General features: G+C 51.2%; 1 protein-coding gene across 4 annotated transcripts in view; it reads left to right on the top strand.

Moving 5' to 3' along the window:
• RNF216 (ring finger protein 216) overlaps positions 1 to 26,944 on the top strand; it is an 853,926-nt gene that overhangs the window by 408,196 nt on the left and 418,786 nt on the right. For all 4 annotated transcript variants that reach the window (XM_078665045.1, XM_078665046.1, XM_078665043.1 and 1 more), the window contains one exon: positions 391 to 441. In XM_078665045.1, the coding sequence (XP_078521171.1) occupies positions 391 to 441 (51 nt within the window). The remainder of the gene's footprint in view (positions 1 to 390; positions 442 to 26,944) is intronic.

Below are 26,944 nucleotides of genomic sequence, written 5' to 3'. Positions count from 1 at the left end.
TTTATGAGCCATTATGTGCTGTACAAGGACTAAAGGAAGTTTGTCCTCTAGAACATGTAACTTTCCCCAAAGGTGTTTGCTTTTTATTTAAATGTGGGGGCTGGGGCTATGGAAATTTCCACAAGTTAACATTTTGTATCAATGGTTGGAGGAACATACCATTGCCTCTCTGTAATTGGGTTGATGTTGCCTGATTGTGGTTTGGTAAATAATTCATACTGCAACAGAATTACCACAGTTGAAAATACAGTGAAATAAGAAATAGTTTTCATTATCCTCCAGGCTACATTTATAATGAGAAAAGCAGTTGAATCAGAAGTGATTGGGAGGGCTTATTAATGAGATAGTTCATTTGCACAGTGTGTTAAATATTTGTATTTTTCCCTCCAGCATGCTGATTTTCTTCTCGCCCTTCAGATGAATGAAGAGCAGTATCAGAAGGTAAGCCTCTGACCATACTTGACTTATTGAAAATGGTCTCCTCTGGCTAATTCATTCTGGCGATGGCCATCAGATGTTTGTGTGCAGAGAGACAAAAAATGAAACCGTAAGTGAGTGTGTATGACTTCACTTGCAACTAGTAAAGTATAGATGCCCCCTTCATTCTAATAGAATGCCGTTCGAAATCAATCTTGCTCCTGGGTCTTAGCTGCTCCCAATGCTGTTGATTTAAACTTTCTTTAAAAAGATGTATCTTATTATTTGAAGTAAATGCTTTAGCAATCTATAAAAACAGGCTGGAATGGCCAATTCAATTTACTTATACATTTTTTTTCTTGTTTTAAGCGGTCTCTACAACTTTTTAAGAATCGGAGAATTGGAAAAGTGTTCCTCTTAACATCTGATTTGACACAATTGTTTCAGACTTTGCAGAAACTCACTAGTTGTACACAGTCGCACATGCCCACATGTACCTAAACACACACCCACCACAAACATACTGACAAACAGGCACCCTTCACACACAGGTGCACATACAAATGCATACAGTTTACCCACAGACATGTACCAACACAACCCACCCACATTTCACATTATCATCTCTAAATAAAGAATGGTTGCTCAACTGTAGTCCTTCTGGGGAATCACAGTTGAAATCATAGCACTTATTTTTGCCTTTCTTTAGAAAGGTAGTGTATTCCTATTTGAAGTAAAAACAAGTTAGTCTGTAAAAACAGGGTTTATTGGCCACTCCCATTTATTTACCTTGTTTAAAATTATATAAATATTACCAAAGATCTGGGTAACGAGGAAAATAACTTTTATGAATATTTTTTTTAAGGTGAAGTGGAAAACAATAGGGCAATGCAGCCATATAGACTGCAGCCATGTAAGGCTGAAAACTGATACTGCGGCTCTAAGTGCTCCCAGCTCTCCAGTATCTGATTATATGCTCTCTCAGTCAGTGGCGTTCGTTTTTCCATCTCCTGGTTACAGGATCCTGGAGCACTGAGCTTGGCCTTATTTGGCATTGTTTCTCTTGGAAATATTTCCCTTTCCAAACTTTCTGTAAGCCATTTTAGCCTACGTCCTTTATGATTGAGAGTACTTTTATGTAATTATTTACAAGAAAATATTTTCCTTTCTTCTCAAAAAATGTCACATTTTTGTGAAGTGCCCTTCGTGTAGCAGAGAAATGGCAAAAACAGATCCCCATGATCTGCTTAGTCGTTGCCAAACGGACTTCCATATTCCTGACAAGTGTAACTATAGCAGGACCTTTTCTATGTGCAGCCTGAAGGATAGAGCAAAGATTTGCCTTTTTGGGCGAGAACAGTGCAGACTGCAGTAACTTGAATATTCCGAGAGATCAATGGAGCAAGGAAAAGGCAATCTATCTACCGGTGCTTCTATTAACACCTCTGAGGTCACCTCCAGGGAAAGATCCAAAAGGAGACCCAAAATGAAAAATGGTGCTGTTCCTAGCTGACATTGAGAACCATGACATAGAGGCAAGGTACAATATCTACCTGTATTGCCATTGAGTACAGTTCACCGTCAGGGAGCTATTCAGCATAAAAAAACCTAAGGGTTGGCTGTAACATCTAGTCACCACATAACATTGATGTGCACTGAATCTTTTGTTCCTATACAGGCGTCTGTAGAATTCCTGTGGAAAATGAAGTTGCAGAGGTTTCCCACAATTTCAGACTCCCCGATATTCAAGGCACTACTGACCTTCCGTACCAGCAACCCTAGTACTGGAAATACCGAATTCTCCATCACAGTGCTTCGGCTGACTTTACCACCTCCTCTTCCTATAACATCTTCTCTTCCTCTAACACCTTCTGTGTCTCTATCACCTTCTCCTCCATCTCAAACTACTACTCCTGCAGAGTCTTCTCCTCTTATACCTCCATCTCCAGGCATTCCACCTCCAAGGGGTTTAGCATTTTCAAGAACTCAGTTGACACCGTACACTGTTATGCAAAGGAGGTCCACAATATCACCATTCATTCAAGAACACAATATAGATCAAGGCGAAGGTCATTTATAGATTTGGATGAAGTATGTCATCATTCCTGCTGTTTCAGGCACTTAAAGATTCACCTTGTTCAGGCAATCATCTAGACGTCCCCCGAGAGATACTTGAATGAATTTAGTGACACTTGTAAAGCGCTCTACTACCCAGAGGTTTCTAGGCGCTACACTCCAAGAGAGAGAGAGTAGAAGGGGGCTATTGTCCTTCCTTATGGCCTTCATCTAGATCTAGGATCCGAAAGTAATCTCCAATTTGACTTCCTCTCATCCTTTCAGAATCTCAGTGGCTGATGACATTAGTATGCTGCACATCTCATTTTCGTCTAAAACAACTTCTACCTCTTTGATGTTTGAGACCCTTACTGAAGGAACTTTTTTTAAATTATTTTATTGGTATTGCATTTTTTAACATAAAATAGACACATGTTTAGAATTCCACTGATAAGTACCAAGATTTAAAGTGAAAAACAATGCAGTTAAAGAAAAAAACATACTTGAAGTTCATCATACCAAAACCTGAATCCAAATAGCATAACGATATGGAGTACCATCAAACCATATATTACGTACAGTGCAGGAGAAAATACCAAAATAAACCTCTCGGCCATATACAGTGCAATTAGTAAAGTATGTAAGTGTGACCCTCTTTATCAGCTATTATTATTCTGAATTCCTTCCTACCTTGCTGTAAAAACGGAATTAAGGGTAGTACTATGCGGGCTGGTATTCCATTTTATCAACAGTTGAGTCCTAAAAGTAAAACATCAATCCGACCAAGCCCGAAGTCAATAAAAAAACACCTTGTACAAGATATAACATATGACACGATATAAAAGGAGTTTTAAATCAAAGAAAAGGAAAATGGATAAAATGTTACTCCTTAGTTCAAAGAGGGGGATTCAGGTCCCACCAGCCTGGAAAAAGTGGGGTACCATGCCAAACAAAAGAATATAATATAAATTAAAAAATATACATTTGTACGTGTTTTCCCGATGTTGTTCCCTGTATCTGAAAGAGGTAACTGCAAACACAACAATGATGGACAGAATGTGGATCAATGTCACACATTCACCCCAGTCCAAAGATCTGGGCCCAAATCCATCGTTTTTCCACTCCACACCACCCTAGGTTAGACAATGGCGATATGCAAATCAGCGCTGACCCTGTGCCCCATGGGAACAGTCCAGTCCGAACTACAAAAGCCATGTCCTTCCCAGAACGGAAACAAGCATCCGAGGACCGGCCCGGTTTCGAGGTAACACCTCTCTTCAGCCCGGCTAGCTTGATTCCAGTGGTGTGGAGTGCCTGGGACTCACGTCTGAGCATCCCCAGTACACTTAGAGCGGTAACTGCAAACACAACAATGATGGACAGAATGTGGATCAATGTCACACATTCACCCCAGTCCAAAGATCTGGGCCCAAATCCATCGTTTTTCCACTCCACACCACCCTGGGTTAGACAATGGCGATATGCAAATCAGCGCTGACCCTGTGCCCCATGGGAACAGTCCAGTCCGAACTACAAAAGCCATGTCCTTCCCAGAACGGAAACAAGCATCCGAGGACCGGCCCGGTTTCGAGGTAACACCTCTCTTCAGCCCGGCTAGCTTGATTCCAGTGGTGTGGAGTGCCTGGGACTCACGTCTGAGCATCCCCAGTACACTTAGAGCGGTAACTGCAAACACAACAATGATGGACAGAATGTGGATCAATGTCACACATTCACCCCAGTCCAAAGATCTGGGCCCAAATCCATCGTTTTTCCACTCCACACCACCCTGGGTTAGACAATGGCGATATGCAAATCAGCGCTGACCCTGTGCCCATGGGAACAGTCCAGTCCAAACTACAAAAGCCATGTCCTTCCCAGAACGGAAACAAGCATCCGAGGACCGGCCCGGTTTCGAGGTAACACCTCTCTTCAGCCCGGCTAGCTTGATTCCAGTGGTGTGGAGTGCCTGGGACTCACGTCTGAGCATCCCCAGTACACTTAGAGCGGTAACTGCAAACACAACAATGATGGACAGAATGTGGATCAATGTCACACATTCACCCCAGTCCAAAGATCTGGGCCCAAATCCATCGTTTTTCCACTCCACACCACCCTAGGTTAGACAATGGCGATATGCAAATCAGCGCTGACCCTGTGCCCCATGGGAACAGTCCAGTCCGAACTACAAAAGCCATGTCCTTCCCAGAACGGAAACAAGCATCCGAGGACCGGCCCGGTTTCGAGGTAACACCTCTCTTCAGCCCGGCTAGCTTGATTCCAGTTGTGTGGAGTGCCTGGGACTCACGTCTGAGCATCCCCAGTACACTTAGAGCGGTAACTGCAAACACAACAATGATGGACAGAATGTGGATCAATGTCACACATTCACCCCAGTCCAAAGATCTGGGCCCAAATCCATCGTTTTTCCACTCCACACCACCCTGGGTTAGACAATGGCGATATGCAAATCAGCGCTGACCCTGTGCCCCATGGGAACAGTCCAGTCCGAACTACAAAAGCCATGTCCTTCCCAGAACGGAAACAAGCATCCGAGGACCGGCCTGGTTTCGAGGTAACACCTCTCTTCAGCCCGGCTAGCTTGATTCCAGTGGTGTGGAGTGCCTGGGACTCACGTCTGAGCATCCCCAGTACACTTAGAGCGGTAACTGCAAACACAACAATGATGGACAGAATGTGGATCAATGTCACACATTCACCCCAGTCCAAAGATCTGGGCCCAAATCCATCGTTTTTCCACTCCACACCACCCTGGGTTAGACAATGGCGATATGCAAATCAGCGCTGACCCTGTGCCCCATGGGAACAGTCCAGTCCGAACTACAAAAGCCATGTCCTTCCCAGAACGGAAACAAGCATCCGAGGACCGGCCCGGTTTCGAGGTAACACCTCTCTTCAGCCCGGCTAGCTTGATTCCAGTGGTGTGGAGTGCCTGGGACTCACGTCTGAGCATCCCCAGTACACTTAGAGCGGTAACTGCAAACACAACAATGATGGACAGAATGTGGATCAATGTCACACATTCAACCCAGTCCAAAGATCTGGGCCCAAATCCATCGTTTTTCCACTCCACACCACCCTGGGTTAGACAATGGCGATATGCAAATCAGCGCTGACCCTGTGCCCCATGGGAACAGTCCAGTCCGAACTACAAAAGCCATGTCCTTCCCAGAACGGAAACAAGCATCCGAGGACCGGCCCGGTTTCGAGGTAACACCTCTCTTCAGCCCGGCTAGCTTGATTCCAGTGGTGTGGAGTGCCTGGGACTCACGTCTGAGCATCCCCAGTACACTTAGAGCGGTAACTGCAAACACAACAATGATGGACAGAATGTGGATCAATGTCACACATTCACCCCAGTCCAAAGATCTGGGCCCAAATCCATCGTTTTTCCACTCCACACCACCCTGGGTTAGACAATGGCGATATGCAAATCAGCGCTGACCCTGTGCCCCATGGGAACAGTCCAGTCCGAACTACAAAAGCCATGTCCTTCCCAGAACGGAAACAAGCATCCGAGGACCGGCCTGGTTTCGAGGTAACACCTCTCTTCAGCCCGGCTAGCTTGATTCCAGTGGTGTGGAGTGCCTGGGACTCACGTCTGAGCATCCCCAGTACACTTAGAGCGGTAACTGCAAACACAACAATGATGGACAGAATGTGGATCAATGTCACACATTCACCCCAGTCCAAAGATCTGGGCCCAAATCCATCGTTTTTCCACTCCACACCCACTGGGTTAGACAATGGCGATATGCAAATCAGCGCTGACCCTGTGCCCCATGGGAACAGTCCAGTCCGAACTACAAAAGCCATGTCCTTCCCAGAACGGAAACAAGCATCCGAGGACCGGCCCGGTTTCGAGGTAACACCTCTCTTCAGCCCGGCTAGCTTGATTCCAGTGGTGTGGAGTGCCTGGGACTCACGTCTGAGCATCCCCAGTACACTTAGAGCGGTAACTGCAAACACAACAATGATGGACAGAATGTGGATCAATGTCACACATTCACCCCAGTCCAAAGATCTGGGCCCAAATCCATCGTTTTTCCACTCCACACCACCCTGGGTTAGACAATGGCGATATGCAAATCAGCGCTGACCCTGTGCCCCATGGGAACAGTCCAGTCCGAACTACAAAAGCCATGTCCTTCCCAGAACGGAAACAAGCATCCGAGGACCGGCCCGGTTTCGAGGTAACACCTCTCTTCAGCCCGGCTAGCTTGATTCCAGTGGTGTGGAGTGCCTGGGACTCACGTCTGAGCATCCCCAGTACACTTAGAGCGGTAACTGCAAACACAACAATGATGGACAGAATGTGGATCAATGTCACACATTCACCCCAGTCCAAAGATCTGGGCCCAAATCCATCGTTTTTCCACTCCACACCACCCTGGGTTAGACAATGGCGATATGCAAATCAGCGCTGACCCTGTGCCCCATGGGAACAGTCCAGTCCGAACTACAAAAGCCATGTCCTTCCCAGAACGGAAACAAGCATCCGAGGACCGGCCCGGTTTCGAGGTAACACCTCTCTTCAGCCCGGCTAGCTTGATTCCAGTGGTGTGGAGTGCCTGGGACTCACGTCTGAGCATCCCCAGTACACTTAGAGCGGTAACTGCAAACACAACAATGATGGACAGAATGTGGATCAATGTCACACATTCACCCCAGTCCAAAGATCTGGGCCCAAATCCATCGTTTTTCCACTCCACACCACCCTGGGTTAGACAATGGCGATATGCAAATCAGCGCTGACCCTGTGCCCCATGGGAACAGTCCAGTCCGAACTACAAAAGCCATGTCCTTCCCAGAACGGAAACAAGCATCCGAGGACCGGCCCGGTTTCGAGGTAACACCTCTCTTCAGCCCGGCTAGCTTGATTCCAGTGGTGTGGAGTGCCTGGGACTCACGTCTGAGCATCCCCAGTACACTTAGAGCGGTAACTGCAAACACAACAATGATGGACAGAATGTGGATCAATGTCACACATTCACCCCAGTCCAAAGATCTGGGCCCAAATCCATAGTTTTTCCACTCCACACCACCCTAGGTTAGACAATGGCGATATGCAAATCAGCGCTGACCCTGTGCCCCATGGGAACAGTCCAGTCCGAACTACAAAAGCCATGTCCTTCCCAGAACGGAAACAAGCATCCGAGGACCGGCCCGGTTTCGAGGTAACACCTCTCTTCAGCCCGGCTAGCTTGATTCCAGTGGTGTGGAGTGCCTGGGACTCACGTCTGAGCATCCCCAGTACACTTAGAGCGGTAACTGCAAACACAACAATGATGGACAGAATGTGGATCAATGTCACACATTCACCCCAGTCCAAAGATCTGGGCCCAAATCCATCGTTTTTCCACTCCACACCACCCTGGGTTAGACAATGGCGATATGCAAATCAGCGCTGACCCTGTGCCCCATGGGAACAGTCTAGTCCGAACTACAAAAGCCATGTCCTTCCCAGAACGGAAACAAGCATCCGAGGACCGGCCTGGTTTCGAGGTAACACCTCTCTTCAGCCCGGCTAGCTTGATTCCAGTGGTGTGGAGTGCCTGGGACTCACGTCTGAGCATCCCCAGTACACTTAGAGCGGTAACTGCAAACACAACAATGATGGACAGAATGTGGATCAATGTCACACATTCACCCCAGTCCAAAGATCTGGGCCCAAATCCATCGTTTTTCCACTCCACACCACCCTGGGTTAGACAATGGCGATATGCAAATCAGCGCTGACCCTGTGCCCCATGGGAACAGTCCAGTCCGAACTACAAAAGCCATGTCCTTCCCAGAACGGAAACAAGCATCCGAGGACCGGCCTGGTTTCGAGGTAACACCTCTCTTCAGCCCGGCTAGCTTGATTCCAGTGGTGTGGAGTGCCTGGGACTCACGTCTGAGCATCCCCAGTACACTTAGAGCGGTAACTGCAAACACAACAATGATGGACACACGTTAGTGATAGATTCCTTACCTTAGAATTGTTCCCAGGCGTCAGACTGGATCCGGAAAGTTTTCGTCAGCAGTACCCCTGCATGTCGGTAGGCGGTGTCCTGCGGCTCCGCGTGCGTCGTTGGTGTCGTAGTCGCCGAGATGACTTTGCTGGAGCTACTTAGATGTGCCCACACGTGCTGACGTCCGTTCTTTCTTTTTCCACGCCAGCAAGCGCCGATCCGGAGAGAGCGGTACCCCCAGTCAGTTTTTGACCGAGTTATTTTTGGGACTTTTTCTGTTTTTCGAGTCTTCAACTCCTGGTGTATAGGGATGCCCAGTTTTAAGTCTTGCACGGCTTGTCCCCCGCACAATGTCCTTGAAAGACCCGCACCGTGAGTGTCTCTACTGCCTGGGACGCAACCACGACTCCGATTCGTGCCCCGAATTCCGGGCCATGGCTCCGAAAACTTTGCGGGAGCGGTCCTGAAAGTTGCTGGAGGCCTGGGAGTCTGCTCCGCGCCGTTCAAGGTCCCGGTCCTGTGGGAGCTCGCAGGACCGGTCACGGAGCCGCCATCACCATTGTTCGATGAAGTCTTAGCACTCAGAGTCAGGTAAGGCGAAGCACAAGAAGTTGAAGAAGCGTCGTCACTCTTCGCCTACCCCTAGCCTTTCGCGCAACATGACCGAGGGTGCGGGTGGAGCCACCCCGTGGCTAAGCCTAAGCAGTTGCCAATGGCCTACCTGCCCTTTCCGGGTTCATCGGCGACTCCGGCCCAGTTGCAGGAATTCCTGTCTGCCATGGCACGAGTCTTTGGGCCATCTGGCCCTGTCGGCATGCCTTCGGGCCCTGCGGGTCCGACTGGGGGTCCTTGCTCTTCTGCTGCCTCTGCTCTGGCCCCGATGTCGACGACTCCGGTCTTGACGCCGAGAAACCCCCATGGATCCATGCATGGATCCCAAGCCGATGTCCGTTGGCCTCGTACGACCTCTGCCGAGGTCGTCCGGCTCCCCGGCCGACCCCCGGCCCTGGCTCCTACCTGGACGCGGAGACGGTGCCGGACCAGTGTTGATCGATGCAGATTCCGACGCCGTTATGGAATTTTCATCCCTTTCTCCATCCGCTTCCCTCATTTCCGCCTGTCCAGGAGGCTTGGGAGGACTGGGAGGGGTCTGAGGACCCTCTCGCAGCCCAGTGCAAGCTAGACCTGGACTGGGAAAAGGATTTGGAGGATGCAGGTGACTTGGATTTTACTTCAGAACCTGGCACACTGTCTCCTACCTTGGCTACGGAGGAAGGTGATACATATTCTGTGGTGTTGCATAGAGCAGCCGAGGCTCTACACCTCGAGCTCCCTACAGTGGCCGTCCGGACTAACCTCCTGACAGAAGTGCTCCGGCCAGCGTCTTCCTCTACGGAGCCGCTACTGCCCTTTAATGACGCACTTTCGGACGTTCTTTTCGGCACCTGGTCCAGGCCCAACAAGGGTTCCTGTGGATAAGAATGTGGCCCAATGCCATTGCCCGACTCCGGGCGATCCCATTTTCCTGAGAGCTTGGTTGGCCAAGCCTCTGCGTCCCCAAGTGCATTCACTTCCGCACCTCCGGACAGGGAATCCAAGAAACTGGAACAGTTTAGGGAGAAAGTTTTTACTTCCGCCAGTTCAGGGCTGCAGTCTGTGAACACTGCATGCCTCTAGGGGCGTTATTCCCATTCTGTGTGGGACACGGTTGTTCAGGTGCTGCCTCAGTGTCCGGAGGAGGCCCGAACGGTGCTCTCCCAAGCTATTGCTGAGGGTAGAGACGTAGCAAAGTTCCCAATTCGTTGTGGCCTTGACACCACAGACTTGCTGGGCAGGGCGATTTCCACAACAGTGGCAACACAGCCACGCCTGGCTGAGGACAACTGGCCTTTCCGGGGATGTCCAGAACACTCTGATGTACATGCCCTTTGATGGCACTCTCTTTTTAGCGACAAGGCAGATTCTGCGTTGGAGCGTTTTAAGGACTCACGGGCTACGGCCAAGTCCTTAGGCCTTTCGGCCACGCACACTCCTTCTGTAGTAGGGGAATCTCTGTTATAGTCATAATCTAGTGAATAGTCCCGCCCATGTGCGTGGACCCGGGAGCAATCAAAAATAATCTCTTAAGTTGTCAAAACATGCAGAACTGCACAGACACTTAAGAGAGAATTTAAAGACAGATAATGCAGCCTATATCCACAGGCTACAATGTCCAGTACTTCAACTAGAAATTCCACCAAAAATCCACAAACCGCACAGCCTGTCCAGATTTCTCCACAGAGAAAAACCTTGCTTTAAACAGCAAAACCCTCTGGAATGATGGAGAGGAAGACATGGACAGACAAGCCCCATAGGCTGCCATTATGTGGCTCAGAACAGGATACTGTGCCTTTAAGAGAACTTTCCAGAAGCCTCACAGTATCCCAGAATGCACTGCAGGTCCCTTTTACTTTCAGTTCTGTTTTCCGGCTCCTGCTAGCAGGACCCTGGAGCATTGAGTTCTCCCTTTCTAAGGGTTTATTTAGTGATTTTGTTTTCACTTTTTCAAGTGTTTGGGTGTATTTCATTTGAAGTACTTGTTGCTTTCTTCCTTGTGTGTGTTTCTGGGCTGTCTTTTATTGTCAAAATGCCTGCTTTATTTGACAAATGCCCGGAGTGTTCGAGGCAGAAGGCCAGGTCTGACCCACACGAGGTGTGCATCATCTGCCTTCCCTCATCTCATGTCCCAGAGGAGTGTGACATTTGCCAGGGCTTCTCCAGCAGGACCCTGAGAGATGGGATGAAGATCAGGCTCCAAGGCCTGGAAGACAGAAGACTGAAGGCACAAGGTGGGTCTGGGCAGACTTCCTCTGCCCATGCTGAGGCCTCTGGGGGGCTCCCCAGGGGCAGGAAGACCAGCAGGCGTCCCCATTCTCCGTCGGCGTCGATTGCACCGACAACGGCGGGATGACTGCAGTCTGTTCCCCGTCTCCCCAGGGCTCTGGGTCGAAGCGGCGTCGACGCTCGGCGCCGAGGGAACTGAATAGACCACCGTCAACGTCACTGGTGACGGTATCAATATAGACGTCATCGTCGTCGAGAGGTGACACGGCGTCGGCGCTCGCTGTCGAGGCGACGCCTCCGTTCGCGAAGAAGAGAAGATCGGCGTCGAGGGGATCCTTGACGTCAAAGCGTTCGGCGTCGAGGAGACGCTCGTTGTAGAGGCGAAGGAGGTCGCCGTCGAGGCGAAGACGTTTGCCGGCGAGGTGCTCGCCGTCGAAAAGGAGGCGGTCGACGTCGAGGGATCGACGGTCGCCGTCAGGGCGACGTTCTTCCAAGCCAAAGAGGCGCAGAAGGAGTTCTGGCACCAGGAGTCTTTCTAGTCGGCGACATGTACCGATGGGGGACTCCATCACCGGAGAAGAAGGGACAGTCACTGGGCTCGGTGTACTCTGAGGTGTTTACACCTCCTAAACCGAGGTCGACCCCACCTCCTCCTCCCTTACCCAAGGAACCTCCGCCGCGGACTCCCACCCCTCCTCCGCTTCCGCCTCCACATCATCCTCCGCCTCAGCCTCTTCCTCGGCTTCCAGCTGGTGGACCACCTGTGGTTCCTCCGAGGTCAGTTTCGCTGCCGCGATATCCGACTCCGCCTAAGGGGACCCCTCAGCCGAGGTCCCCGGTCAGGCCACGGACTCCTACCCCGGTGAGGCCTGTAGAGCGCCCGAAGCCAAGGAGATCGCGCTCTCGCTCCGGTCGGAGGGGGAGATCACGGAGTCGTCACAGATCGTCAACGAGATCAAGACGATGCCGCATGAGGCGCAGATCACGGTCCCGCACGGACTCTTCAGGGACCAGAGACTACTCGCCGACTTTGTCGGATTCTCCTGGGACGAGGGTGTCACCTGTTGATGACATCGTCACATTCCAGATTGTTCTGCTGCGGGGGGCAGCTAAGTTGGGCATCACAGTGACGGTGCCTACACCTACGACGTCTGTGATTTTCGTGACGCTCCATAAAAGCACCTGTCTCGACCTTTGCTGCCTCTAATACCGGGCTTGGTAGAGCCAGCCGAGGAGCTGTTTCTCACTCCCGCGGTGACGAAGGCGGCCCCCTCCAGGCTCCTGAAGAAATACCGGGCCCCGGATTCTGACCCAGCCTTTCTTCGGATGGATCCGACACCGGACTCTGTCATAGTGACGGCTGCTAGGAAACAGCATGCCACCACCCCGTCGTCTACAGTGCCTCCTGATAAGGAGAGTCGCTGGATAGACTCGGCAGGCAGGAAGGTCTGTGGGACGGCATCTACCGCAATGAAGGCGGCTAGTGCCGCGGCCTTGCTAGGGCGGTACGATCGTGCCCTATGGGAGTCCCTCCAGCAATTCGCTGAGCACCTTCCCCGGGAGAAGAAAGAGGACTTTCAAGAGGTTCTGAAGGAGGGGATGCTGGTGTCAAACCAACTCATCAGCGTGGCTGCTGATGTGTCTCTTTTGGCGGCGCATGGATATTGTCACGGTATCAACCAACGACGCCACGCTTGGCTTCGCCTTACATCGCTCAAGCCAGAGGCTCAGCAGTGGGTGGCCAATCTGCCTTTCTCGGGGGAGACCCTGTTTGGCAAGCATGCGGATGACGAGATGGCCCGCATGAAGGCGGAGGCCGAGACCCTGACGGCCGTCGGGCTGGAGAAGCCCAAGGAGAAGAAGACATACCGCCCATTCCAGAGACGGTTTGGGGCGCAGGGCAGAGGGCAGGGGCAGCCTTCGGGACAGCAGCAACAACAGCAGCAGCAGTTCCGAAGGCCCTTCCAGAAGCGCCAGAAGGGCAGAGGAGGACAACAGTCCGCAGCGGCGAACAAAGGCCTGGCTGGGTCTCGGCCCTGAGCGGTTACTTCCCCTACATCCGTTACCCGCTCCGGTGGGGGGAAGCGTTCAATTTTTTCTGGCAGAGTGGAGAAAAATTACTCGGGACAAGTGGGTGCTGAATATTGTTTGCAATGGATACAGTCTTCGGTTCACCAGCCCGCCTCCAGCAATTCCTCCGGTCAGCTTGCAGTTTCAGCTGCGCGAGTTCCAGGCGGAGGCCGATATCCTGTTAAGGAAAAGGGCGATAGAAGACGTACCTCTGTCTCAAAGGGGAAGAGGTCTGTACTCCCGGTTCGTTCTGGTTCGCAAGAAGGACAAGAACGAGTTCAGGCCCATTGCGACAAGCAAACAAGTGGATTCGCAGAGAGAAATTTTGCATGCTGTCGTTGCATCAGATTTATCCTCAGCTGCAACAGGGAGACTGGCTCTGTGCTATAGACCTACAGGATGCGTACTTCCATGTGCCCATTGCACACAAACACAGGAAGTTCCTGCGATTCCAAGTCGGCGCCAATCATTATCAGTACACAGTACGGCCATTCGGGCTGAAGTCTGCGCCCAGGACATTCTCGAAGTGCATGGCAGTGGTAGCTGCACACCCGAGGAAGAACAAGGTGTTTGTCTACCCGTACCTGGACGATTGGTTGATCAAGGCCTCCTCCTCGGAAGCTCAAGCGCACTTCCAGAAGACATGCATTCTCTTGAACAAGCTGGGGTTGCACATCAACATGTCCAAGTCTGTCCCGACTCCGGTCCAGTGCATACAGTACTTGGGAGCCTCCATCAATACGCTGTCAGCAAGCGTGTCTCCTTCGGAGGAGAGACGATTATCACTCCTTCGGAGGGCTCAGGCTCTTATGACCGCTCCATCTACAGCAGTGAGGACGGTGTCTTCTCTACTGGGGTCGATGGCCTCTTGTATCTTCCTCACGCCACACGCACGGCTGCACATGAGACCATTGCAGGAGTGCTTGGAGGATCAGTGGCATCAGAGGAAAGGATCTTGGGTCGACAAGATACGACTGTCTCTGAAGTGGTGGTGTTCAGCGGAGAATCTCCTCAGAGGGGTTCCCTTCCACAAGGACATTCCCACACAGACTATCGTGACGGATGCGTCTCTCCACGGCTGGGGGGCGCACTCCGGAGACTTACAGATACAAGGAACGTGGTCCCCGACGGAGTCCACGTATCACATCAATGTCCTGGAACTCAGAGCTGTTCACTTGGCACTGAAGGCCTTTCATCCGTCCTTCCAGACCAACTCTCTGCTTGTACAGACGGACAATACGACCACGATGTATTACCTCAACAAGCAGGGGGGTTCGAGATCGCGCACTCTGTTGCAGGAGGCTCAGGCGATCTGGCACTGGCTTCTAGCCAGAGGACTGACGATAACGGCTACCCATCTACCTGGTGTGCAGAATGTTCAGGCCGACGCACTGAGCAGACTGATTCAGGAAAACCACAAATGGGTCTTAAACGACGAAGTACTAAGAGAAGTCTTTGCAAGGTGGGGGACTCCAGATGTAGATCTGTTCGCCACCGCCGAAAACAGCAAATGCCGAGACTTCGCCTCCAGGTACTACCAGCAGGGGACGCTGGGGAATGCGTTATGGATCACCTGGTCGAACAGCTTTCTGTACGCTTTTCCACCCATTCCCCTGATTCCGGCGGTGCTCATCAAGCTGTCCCAGTCCAGGGCGCGGATGATCCTGATTGCCCCGGAATGGCCCAGGCAGTGGTGGTTCACGGACCTGCTTCACCGGTCTCTCCTTCCTCACATATGGCTGCCGTGTCGGCCGGACCTTCTCACGAATTCGGGGGGCAGATGTTGCACCCCAACCTCTCGTCTTTGAGTTTGGCAGCATGGCTCCTGAGATAGTGCAATATGGCCATTTGAATCTACCAGAAGATTGTATAGACATACTGTAGGAGGCTAAGTGACATTCCACTAGGACTTCCTATACTTACAAGTGGAAGAGGTTTTGCATCTGGTGCAACTCCAAGAATTATGACCCAACGACGTGTAAGGAAGATGTCATCCTTCCGTATCTTCTACATTTGGCGCAGTCTGGCCTTAACGTCCATTCCATTAAGGTTCATCTTGCTGCGCTGACTGCCTACAGGAAATGCCCTTGTCAGACTTCCTTCTTCCAGATCCCTGTGATCAAAGATTTTTTGGAAGGCTTGAAGAAAGTGTTCCCTCCTGTCCTGCTTCCTTCGCCTTCATGGGAATTGAACGTGGTGCTGTCCAGATTGATGAAGGAGTCTTTTGAACCCATTCATAAGGCTTCGTTGCAGCACCTATCCTGGAAGGCGGCGTTCCTCGTGGCCATTACATCGGCCCGCAGAGTGAGTGAAATTCAGGCGTTGTGTTGCCAAGAACCTTATACTGTATTTCATGCTGCTACGGTAGTTATGCGTACTCACCCTAAATTTCTTCCAAAGGTTATATCTGATTTCCATGTTAACCAGACCATAACTTGACCTACGTTTTTTCAGAATCCTTCATCTCCAGCGGAAAGGTCTCTGCATTCCCTGGATGTCAGAGGGGTGTTGAAATTTTATCTGGATAAAACCAAAGATATTCGTAGGTCAGACCAATTGTTTATCAATTATGGATCAGTCCGGACTGGTCTTGCTACCACAAAACAGTCCATCTCGAGGTGGATTGTGTCCTGTATACAATTGTGTTACCAGAATTATCTGGATAAAACCAAAGATATTCGTAGGTCAGACCAATTGTTTATCAATTATGGATCAGTCCGGACTGGTCTTGCTACCACAAAACAGTCCATCTCGAGGTGGATTGTGTCCTGTATACAATTGTGCTACCAGAAGGCTAATAAGACCTTAGGGGGTAAACCTAAGGCTCATTCCACCAGGGGCAAAGCTGCCACGACTGCTTTGCTCCGTAATGTTCCAATTGCAGAAATCTGCAAGGCGGCCACTTGGTGGTCGGTCCATACCTTTGCTAAGCATTACTGTCTGGACACTGATGCCAGGGCAGACGCTCAGGTTGGGCAGGCTTCGCTGCGAAATCTTTTCGCACAGTAGTGGTGTTGTTTCTCTTTTCTCCACCGCCGCTTTGGTGTGGGGATGGGCTTGCCATTCTATTCACTAGATTGACTATGCACAGAGATCCCCTACTACAGAAGGAGTAGTTTCTGTCCTGTAATTCCAGGTCCGTAGTAGGGGTATCTCTGTTATAGTCATAAGCGCCCGCCCTCCTCCCCGGTGGAGAGAGATATTCATGTAAGATATGCTACAGGTCTGGCGTGTTACGCCTTCAAAAAGAACTGAAAGTAAAAGGGACCTGCAGTGCATTCTGGGATACTGTGAGGCTTCTGGAAAGTTCTCTTAAAGGCACATTTTTCCTGTTCTGAGCCACATAATGGCAGCCTATGGGGCTTGTCTGTCCATTTCTTCCTCTCTATCATTCCAGAGGGTTTTGCTGTTTAAAGCAAGGTTTTTCTCTGTGGAGAAATCTGGACAGGCTGTGCTGTTTGTGGATTTTTGGTGGAATTTCCAGTTGAAGTACTTGACAGTATAGCCTGCATTATCTGTCTTTGAATTCTCTCTTAAGTGTCTGTGCAGTTCTGCATGTTTTGACAACTTAAGAGATTATTTTTGATTGCTCCGGGGTCCACGCACATGGGCGGGACTATTCACTAGATTATGACTATAACAGAGATACCCCTACTACAGAACTGGAGTTACAGGACAGACACTACTCCTTCTGCTCCTTTCATTGCCAAGGAAGGGGCATCCAAACAAGTTTGTTTCAGAGCCACAGGCCTGCACAGCAACAGTCTCAGCTCAGCCACAGTCTCAGCGCAGCCGCTGACGTGTGACCTGCAGAGGTGGGTCAGTCCACCACCTCCCCTCCCGCCACTGCCTCCAAACCTTCCTAGTCCGGTGTTTCAGGCCCACCAAACACCAGTGGGTGGAAGGATTCGCCATCACCTCCCCCACTGGCACACCATCACTTCGGACAGGTGGGTGTTAGATAGTCCGAAGGGGCTACTCCCTTCCCTTCGAGACTACCCCTCCAGCCATGCCACCTCAGTACCACCGCATGTCGGGGGATCACTTGGCACTGCACCAGCAGGAAGTTGTGGCGGTCTTGGCCAAGGGGGCCATCAAGTGTGTTCCGACGCCAGAAGTAGGTCGTGGTTGTTAATCCCACTACTTCCTGGTTCCAAAGAAGGACAAAGGCATGCGTCCTTTCTTAGACCTTAGGAACGTCAATCGCTTCCTCCGAAAGGAGAAGTTAAAGAAGCTCACACTTACTCAAATCTCGTCTGCCCTGGACCCTCAAGACTGTCTGGTAGCGTTGGACTTGCAGGACGCTTATTTTCATATCCCCGTCCTGCTGGCCCACCGGCGTTAACCGCGGTTTACGGTAGGCCACGAGCACTTACATTTCACCATACTCCCTTTTGGCCTTACCAGCGCCCCTCGGGTGGTCACGAAAGTGATGGCGGTGGTCGCAGCTCATCTGCGCAGATCAGGGGTGTCAGTCTTCCCCTATCTCGAAGACTGGCTGTTGAATGTGGGCTCGCCCCAGGCAGTTGTCTCTCATCTCCAGACTACGGCCGACCTCCTGCATTTGCTGGGTTACTCCCATCAACGTCCCAAAGTCGCACCTGATTTCCTCTCAGAAGCTCCTCTTTATCGGAGCGGTTCTGGACACAGTGCAGTTTCGGGTTTATCCTCCCGAGCATCGAGTCTGGGACATTTGGGCTATGATTCCGAACTTTCAGCCCTTGTCCTGGGTTTCGGTCAGGATAACCTTGAGGCTGCCGGGTCTCATGACCTCCTGCATCCTGCTGAACAGTCATGCAAAATGGCATATGTGGGCTCTGCAGTGGGACGTAAAGTTCCAGTGGGTGCAGCATCAAGGGGAGCTGTCCGAACACGTCCAGATCTCGGCGGGCACTGCACAGCAGTTGCAGTGGTGGCTCACGGACCAACAATGTGTCAGTAGCAGATCCCTCTCCCTTCCCCAACCGGACCACACCATGGTGACGGATGAGTCCCTCCTGGGATGGGGCGGCCATATGGGAGAGGCATAGATCAGGGACCTCTGGTCTCCAGTGGAGTCCAGGCTCCATATCAATCTTCTGGAGCTCTGGGCGATCCTACTTGCACTGAATGCATTCCTTCCCTCTGTCAGGGGGAGAGTAGTGCAGGTGTTCACGTACAACACCACCTCCATGTGGTATTGCAACAAGCAGGGCGAGGTGGGGTCATGGACCCTGTGTCAGGAGGCTCTGCGTCTCTGGACCTGGCTGGAACGTCAAGGCATTTCCTTGACGGTTCAACACTTGGCAGGTTCTTTGAACGCCAGGGTGTACGAACTCAGCCGCAGGTGCATGATGGATCACGAATGGCGTCTTCACTCGGAGGTGGCGCAAGGCCTCTTTCAACAGTGGGGAGAGCCTTGGTTAGATCTATTCGCCACCGAAGTGAAAGCGCAATGTCCTCTCTTCTGCGCATTAGAATTTCCAAGGTGGCACTTGCTCGACGCCGATTTTCGTTACAAGTTGAGCTGTGGTCTACTGTACGCTTTTCCGCCTATACGACTTCTACCCATAGTGCTGAAGATCAGGCGTGACCGGGCTCAAGTCATTTTTATGGCAGCGGACTGGGCTCAAAGAGTTTGGTATCCCGAGCTACTCAGTATGAGCATGGATTGCAGATCCGACTGCCTCTTCGGGAGGATCTTCTGTCGCAGCAGCAGGGGACAGTCCTCCACCCGAACCTGTCCAGCCTCCACCTAAATGCTTGGAGATTGAGCTGCGACAGTTGATTTCATTTGACTTGCCTCCCGAAGTCTGTGATGTAATTCTGGCAGCCAGGAATCCCTCCATTAAATAGGTATACGCTTGTAGGTGGAACAAATTTGTGGCATGGTGCACAGCAAAAGCTGTGGATCCCCTTTCTGCCCCTCTTTCAGTCTTTCAGAAGTCCTTTTGTTCCTTTCTCTGGCCCAGCAGGGCTCTGCTCTGGGCACTATTAAGGGCTACTACCTTTCTGCAATTTCAACCTTTCTCAGGCTCCCTGATCAGCCTTCTCTTTTCAAGTCCCCTGTTGTAAGTAGATTTCTCAAAGGCATTACACTCCTATTCCGTTCGTAATTTGGTTCTTACTTCTTTGATGTGCACTCCTTTTGAGCCACTTCACAACTGACCTCTTCGTTTATTGACTTTGAAGACTGCTTTCCTGGTTGCCATCACCTCCGCTAGGCACGTGAGTGAGCTCCAGGCTCTTTCCTGTAAGCCTCCTTTTCTGTCGGTTTATCCGGACAAGGTTGTGCTTCGCACTCTTCCTTCCTTCTTGCCAATGGTTGTCACTGCCTTCCACATGGGGCAAACTATCACCTTGCCCACTTTGTTTCCGCCTCCGCACCCTTTCAGAGAGGAAGAGAGGCTCCACCGTCTGAACTCAAAACGTGCGCTTTCATTTTACCTGAATCGCACGCAACAGTTCCGGGTGGATGACCCGCTCTTTGTTGGCTACGTAGGGGCCAAGAAAGGCTGAGCTGTGCACAAGAGGACTATCTCCAGCTGGGTCATCTTGTGAATAAAAGCCTGTTATTCTCTAGCCAAAAAGGAACCTCCGGTGGGGTTGTGCTCCCATTCTACCAGGGTGACAGCAGCTACTACTGCATTGGGAAGTGGTGTCCCCCTGCATGACATCAGTCAGGCAGCCACATGGGCCTCGCTGCACACTTTTACTAAGCATTATTGCCTTGACAGTCAAGTTAGGAGAGACGGCGTATTTGGCCGTTCTGTTCTTTGTGACATTCTGGTGTGATCTTGGTTCGCAGACCCACCAGCGGGGTTGGTATTGCTGGGGAATCTTGTAAGAAAGTGGCACTATATACACTGGACCAAAGTAAGGTACAGTGTGTCTAGAGTCCACAGTCCCCAGAGGTTTGGCGGAGGCTAAAGTTAGATAAAGCCTTACTCTCTAAAGTGGTAGCTTGGTTGAGCAGTAAGGCAGTATCAGAGGACAGTGTAAAGCATTTGTTGTTCACATTCAGTCAGCAAATGGTTTCACACACTCAAGAACTGAACTCTAGGCCAATTGTTTTGTACCAAAATATATAGTTGTTTTAATTTTAGAACCAACAAGGAATCAAAATATACTTTCTCAGAATGAGTTACTTTAGTTAAATAATTTCAAAATAGGCAATAGACTTTTTGATAACAATAGTAGTTGTTGCAATAGGCAACACAATGCAACATTGAGCTCAATGGGAATTTCTGGATAAATGCAATTAGTTACTTCATGGATTACTTTTCTAACCACAGGACTGGATCTTAGATTCAGTCCTAGGACATCTCCTGTAAACAGTTAAGTAAAAGCGTTTTGGTTACAGTAGTGATTTTTAAGGAATATTATTGTATTTTAAAAGTTGACACTTGAAAACTTTTACCCCTAGAATCACCAATGTTATCCTATGGGAGGAAATTCACTTAGCAGGTAAGTAGTGTTATCGTTACTTTTTCTAACTCAGGGTTGGAGCCTGGATCCAGCCCGGTGCATCTCCTGTAAACAATTGAAAGAATGCGTTTAAGTCATACAGGCGATTTTTAAGGAATATTTGTAGTTTTTGAAAATCGACACTTCGAAACTTTTCTGGTTAAAAACATTAAATGGATTCCTATGGAAGGAAATTCAAGTTACTGGTAAGTACGGTTAAAATGACTTTTCAGGGTCAGTGCTGGGATAAAAGATGCAGCACTGGGTTCTCTCCTGATAACAGATGAGTAAATCTGAATTCGTTGTTCAGCTGATTTTAGATGAATATTTAAAAGTTTCAAAACTCTGCACTTAAAAGAATTTCCAAGTGAAACCAGTAAATGTTACCCTATGGAAGAAAAGTGAGTTATCGGCTTTTGGGTAAGTACTCGACTGGCAGAGTTAAGGTTCTGGGCATAGACTCAGGGGTCTCCCAGGGTCGGGTAGGTACAGCTGGTACACCCTCAGCAGCACGGGCAGCTGGATGCAGAGGTAGTTAGGCCCAATGTTATCCAATGAGAGGCAGGGGGCCTTCGGTTGGTGGCTGCTGGCAAGCAGGCCACGCGGCTGTGGGATCTGGGCTCCTGGTCACATGGAGTAGTAGATTAGAACAAAGGTTGCACTGCCAGGGGCACTCAGGTGGCTAGGTGCAGGGTGTTTTTGAGCCGTCGGGCGCTCAATTTTATTCAGTGGAGATCTTGGGAGATGAACAAAGGCTGCAGGCTCGGGGACGGAGATTCTTCAGGAGCGACCAACACTTCGAGAGGTAAGTTGGGATCTTGGAGGATAGGTAGGCACCCAGGAGTTGGACACAGGGGGCCGTGGGGCGCCGGGTGCAGGGGTGTCTTTTGACGTTTGGAAATCTTACCCTCTGCTGGTCGTGGTCGGAGGGGTCCCCTGCTGAGAGGCTGCAGGTGTCGTCTGGGTCGTCGAGGAGAGTCCTTGGGCACTGGATTCCAGGGCACAATCGCCAGGGGGACTTCCTCAGGGTCTTTGTCCACTCAGGCACAGGCCGGGCTTGGCGGGTGCAGAGTGTGCTGGATTCGCGGTTCCTGGCTGTTACCAGGGGTATTGCTGTTTGAGCAGAACCACAGCTCATGGGAGTCCCAGTCTTTTAGTTAAGCAAGGCAGGCAAGTCCTCAGGGGTTTTCGAGGTTGCTGTCCGCAGGAGTCGCCGGAGTTTAGCAGCAGCAGGTTCAAGGATAGACAGGCCGGTAGGGCGGGGGCAAGTCAGTTGTTGCCGTCCTCTTGTTCTTCTTTCTTGATTTCAAATCAGGATCTGAGAAGGGAAGGTTCAGGGTGCCCCTAAATACTAAATTTAGGGGTGTTACAAGTAGGGAAAGGGCATGGACCAATAGGTCCTGTCCTGGGGTGAATACACCCCTATCCTGCTCCTCTCCTGTGGGAGGGGGGCAGGGGCCTAGCTCTGATTGGGTAGGGCTCCCTATTTTCAAGATGGCGGTAGCCCGGAGTCGTGCTGCACCTCGCTCTCCCACCTGAGGGGTGGAGTTGGCACAGGCTGGCACAAACCCTTTCCTCACTAAGGGTTTCCCTGCCAGTCTTCCCACCAGAGTGGGGTCAGAACTGGTGGGGGCCAGTTGCTGAGTACAGCTGAGTACAGCAAGTGGCCTGGGGAATCTCACAAAGTCGGCATGCCTTTGAAGCTTCCCCTGCCCATCCTGGGGGAGGAGACCTATCACCTCGCCCAGGACGTGCATTGTTGCAGGCCCAGGAGAGCGAATGGCTCTCTTCCCAGGGGTCCAGCAACATGTCTGCTGTGTGGCAGCCTCTCAGACCAGACGTGGATTGTAGGTTGGGTTCAGGGGGCAACTCTAAGTTGCCCTCTGTCGTGCATTAGGCATTAAATCCCACACTGGCATCAGTGGGGGTTTAATGTGCTGAGAAGTTTGATACCAAACTTCTCAGTCTTCAGTGTAGCCATCCTCACTGAAACCTGGTTCAAAGACCATTCGACACCCATCATCAACCTTCTGTCCCCCCCAGGCTACTCTATTCTCAGAAGAGATGGACCTGAAAAAATAGAGGGTGGCCTAGCTATCCTTTTTAAAGAAGAACTTCAACTCTCCCCCATTAATAACACTGACTACACAGCCTTCGAATACTTAGGCATCGAGCTCAAAATGAAATGCCCCCCCCCTATACGAATGCATAACATCTACCACCCCCTGGGTGAACCCCTTCCCTTTGCAGAGGAATTCTCCGACCTCCTTACTAAATCATTACTTTCCAGCTTCAAAAACCTTTTCCTAGGAGATCTCAACCTCCACTGGAATGAACCTAATGACCCGGCAATCAACCTCGTCAATCTCCTTGAGATCAGTGACCTCAAGTAACTTTGCCTCTCCCCTACCCACACCAAAGGAGCTATCCTAGATGCAATCTTCTCCAACCCAGATCTTACATCCCTATCCAACATCATCCCCATCGACTGGTCTGACCACCATCTCATTCTGTTCACAATATCTCCCCCAGCCCCTCCTGCCCCTATAAAAATAAATAAAGCTACAATCGTAGCTAGAAATTTTAAACAAATCCCACCTGGCGCACTGAAACATAAACTCCAATCCCAACTTAGTCTCACCCCCCCTACGCCCCCCCCCCCCCCCCCCACTTCAAATGCTAATGATCTCACGGAGCATTTCAACAAAACTGTAACGGAGGTGTTAGACCAACTTGCCCTTCTGAAAACTAAAACATAAAAAAATGCCCCTTCTAAATCTTGGTTCACACTAGACCTTAATAAAGACGCTCACTGATAATGGCGGAAAGAATATGGAGACAACACCCCTCCCCATCCCTTCTTACCCTCCTTAGAACTGCGAGATCTTCTTACAATAAACACATCTTCTCAGAGAAAGCATAATTCTTTCGTCTTCAACTCTCTCGTGTCAAAAACAGACCTAGAGAACTGTTCAACATTATTAGAAACCAAACCCCCCCGGCACCCCTTAACCCGGTAGCCTCCACTAACAAATGCAAAGAAATTGCCACATTTTTCTGTGAAAAAATCACAAAAATAGACCGCTCTCTCCTCAATACTCCACCCTTGCTCACCCCTCAACCACCCCTGATTACCGCACCTCTTCCACCTCCCCCTCTGAACACTTCCCCTCCCCGCTCTTACCCCTCCGGAACACTTTTCCCTTCCGCTTAAAAATAACGCCTCATGGCATAATTTACACCCTGTATCTGAACAGGAGGTCTTCAACATTTTAGCCAAAATGAATCCTTCCTCCCACACCAAAGATCCTCTCCCTTCGCACTCATCCAAGATCTCAAACATGTCATCGTCCCCTACTGAACCAACATCCTTAATGCCTCCCTCTCAACAGGGAATGTACCCATCTCCCTTCAACTCGGGCAAATCACTCCCATCCCCAAAAGTCCCAAAGCTGACCCCAACGACCTTAATAATCTCTGCCCCATCTCCAACCTCCCCCACCTCTCCAAAGCCCTGGAAAAATGTGCCCTCTTCCAACTGGACAAGCACATTGAAACGTTCAACCTGCTTGACCCCCTCCAATCTGGCTTCCGCAAAGGGTGCAGCACGGAAACTGCGCTTCTCAACATAGTCGATGATATTCACCTAGCCCTGGACAAGGGTGATACCTACCTACTCATCCTTCTTGACCTTTCTGCGGAATTTGACACAGCGTACCACCCAACCCTACTCAACACACTCAAAAATCGCTTCGGCCTCAGTGGCACTCTCCTTAATTGGTTCACTTCCTACTTTCAACATAGAACCCAACAAATTAAAATTCAAAACTGCCTCTCTAGCCCAACCTCTATCTCCCTTGGTGTCCCTCAAGGATCCATCCTCTCTCCCGCTCTTTAACCCCTTTATTGAACCCCTTACGCGGATACTCAAACAAGAAAAAATCAACTACCACCTATATGCTGACGACACCCAATTGTACTATAAAAATAAAAATCCCATGCTGATATCCTGCACCTTAACTCTGCCTTAAACAAGATCCAAACCTGGTTCCACAACAATCATCTGAAACTCAACCCTAACAAAACTGAGATCATCCTCTTCTCTCCCAAGAACAACCCTCTCCCCATCCAAACATGGATCGCCGACCTTAATGCGCTAAACTGCTCTCTCTCTCCCTCGCCGATTCGGTTAAATCACTAGGCATCACCATCAACAAAAAACTGACACTAAATTTCCATGTCAAGAACTCTGCAAAAAGTGCACTCTTCATTCTTTGGCATCTCAAAAAAATCAAACCTTTTATCCCAGCTGAAGACTTCAAATTAATTATCCAATCTGAAAGAAACAGGTTAGTGTTAGATTCCTTACCTTAGAATATCCCCAGGCGTAGGACTGGATCCGGAAAGTTTTCGTCAGCAGTACCCCTACGCGTCGTCTGCGGCTCCGCGTCCGTCGTCGTGATCGCCAGGATGACGTCTTCCGAATACTTAGAGCCGCCCTCGCCTTGACCTCGAAGGCTGGACGGGAGCGGTCCCGTAAGCGGCTCGATCTCCGGCAGTCGGCTCCGCGCCGCTCGAGGTCCCGATCTAGGAGGAAGTCGAGGGACCGGTCGCGGAGCCGCAGTCATCGCCGCTCGACTAGTCACCACCACTCGTCGGGCTCCAAGTCCTCCGGTAAGTCGAGGCATTCGAAAAAGAAGTCGAAGAGATGTCATCGCTCTCCGACTCCCCCCCTGATGCTCCCGTGACGCGGCAGGGGGTTCAGGCGACACCGCCCACGCGGCTCCACCGGAGCCGCAAGCGTCGCGTCCAGCCCCACACCCGCCGGTCCCTGGGCTGCACGTGACGCCGGAGGAGATAAGTGACTTCCTCGTGGCCATGAGGACTCCCTTCCCTCCGTCGGACCCTGTCGTGGCGCCATCGGGCCCCGTGGGTCCGTCTGGGAGCCCTAGCGGGCTGACGGCTCCTTCCCTGGCACCGCCGGGTGCTTCGGCCCGGGCGCCGTCGTCGACTCTGGTCCAGACGCCGCAGGGCTCCACAGGATCCAGGCCTGGATCCGGGTCGTCGCCAGTCGACCTTACGACTCCTTCGCTGGCGCTGACCCGAGGGTGTCGCCCACGACGCCGTCCCCGGACGATGACGTCCCCGGACGACGACGTCCCCAGCCCCGGTCCGGGTCTGGCGTCGGACCGGCGCCCCCCCCCCGGCACCGTCTCCAGCGCCGACAGGTGAGCAATTCACCTAAGACCTCCATCATTTTTACCTGACTATCAGGAGATGGATGATGAGGCCTGTGAGGAGTCTGAGGACCCTCTGGCACTGCAGTGCCAGTTGAGCCAGACGAGCTAGGGGAGGCCAGTGGTCTGGACTCTGCGCCCAACACTGGATTCGTCTCTCCTCCCTCCGTGGCTACGGAGGAGGGGGCTGCTTACAGCATGGTGTTGACTAGGGCGGCTAAGGCCTTGGCTCTTAAGCTCCCTGTCGCGGCCGTGAGGACTAACCTCCTCACTGAGGTGCTCAAACCGCAAGCAAGCTCCTCAGAGCCTCTACTGCCGTTTAACGAGGCCCTCACTGACGTTCGTCTGGGCACCTGGTCCAAGCCCTCCACAGGCCTTCCTGTGGATCGGAACGTGGCCGAAGCCACCGCCCGGCTTCCGGGCGACCCTTGCTTCCTGTCCGTTCACCCCACCCCCGAGAGCCTGGAGATCCAGGCCTCTACGTCCCAAACCGCACTCTCGACCACTCCTCCGGATCGGGAATCCAAAAGGTACGATCAGTTTGGAAAGAAACTGTTCTCCTCCTTGAGTTTGGGGCTGTGGTCTGTCAACACTGCCTGCCTTTTGGGCCGTTACACCCACTCTTTGTGGGTTACGGTTGTGGAGGTGCTGCCACAGTGCCCGGAGGAGACCCGGGCAGAGCTCACCTAAGCCCTGGTGGAAGGGCGTGATGCAGCATGCTACTCAATACTGTGTGGACTCGACACCACGGACTCGCTGGGTAGGGCGATTGCGACGACAGTGGCGGTTCGCCGCCACGCCTGGCTGAGGTCTGCCAACTTTTCGGGGGATGTCCAGGCCACCCTCATAGACATGCCCTTTGATGGCCTTCGCCTCTTTGGCGACAAGGCGGACAGTGAGCTGGAGCGTTTCAAGGACTCC

This window comes from Lissotriton helveticus, chromosome 10 (assembly GCF_964261635.1).
Source record: "Lissotriton helveticus chromosome 10, aLisHel1.1, whole genome shotgun sequence".
NCBI lineage: Eukaryota > Metazoa > Chordata > Amphibia > Caudata > Salamandridae > Lissotriton > Lissotriton helveticus.
The sequence above is the reverse complement of the archived record's forward strand: the minus strand, read 5'-3'. Positions and strand labels throughout refer to the sequence as shown.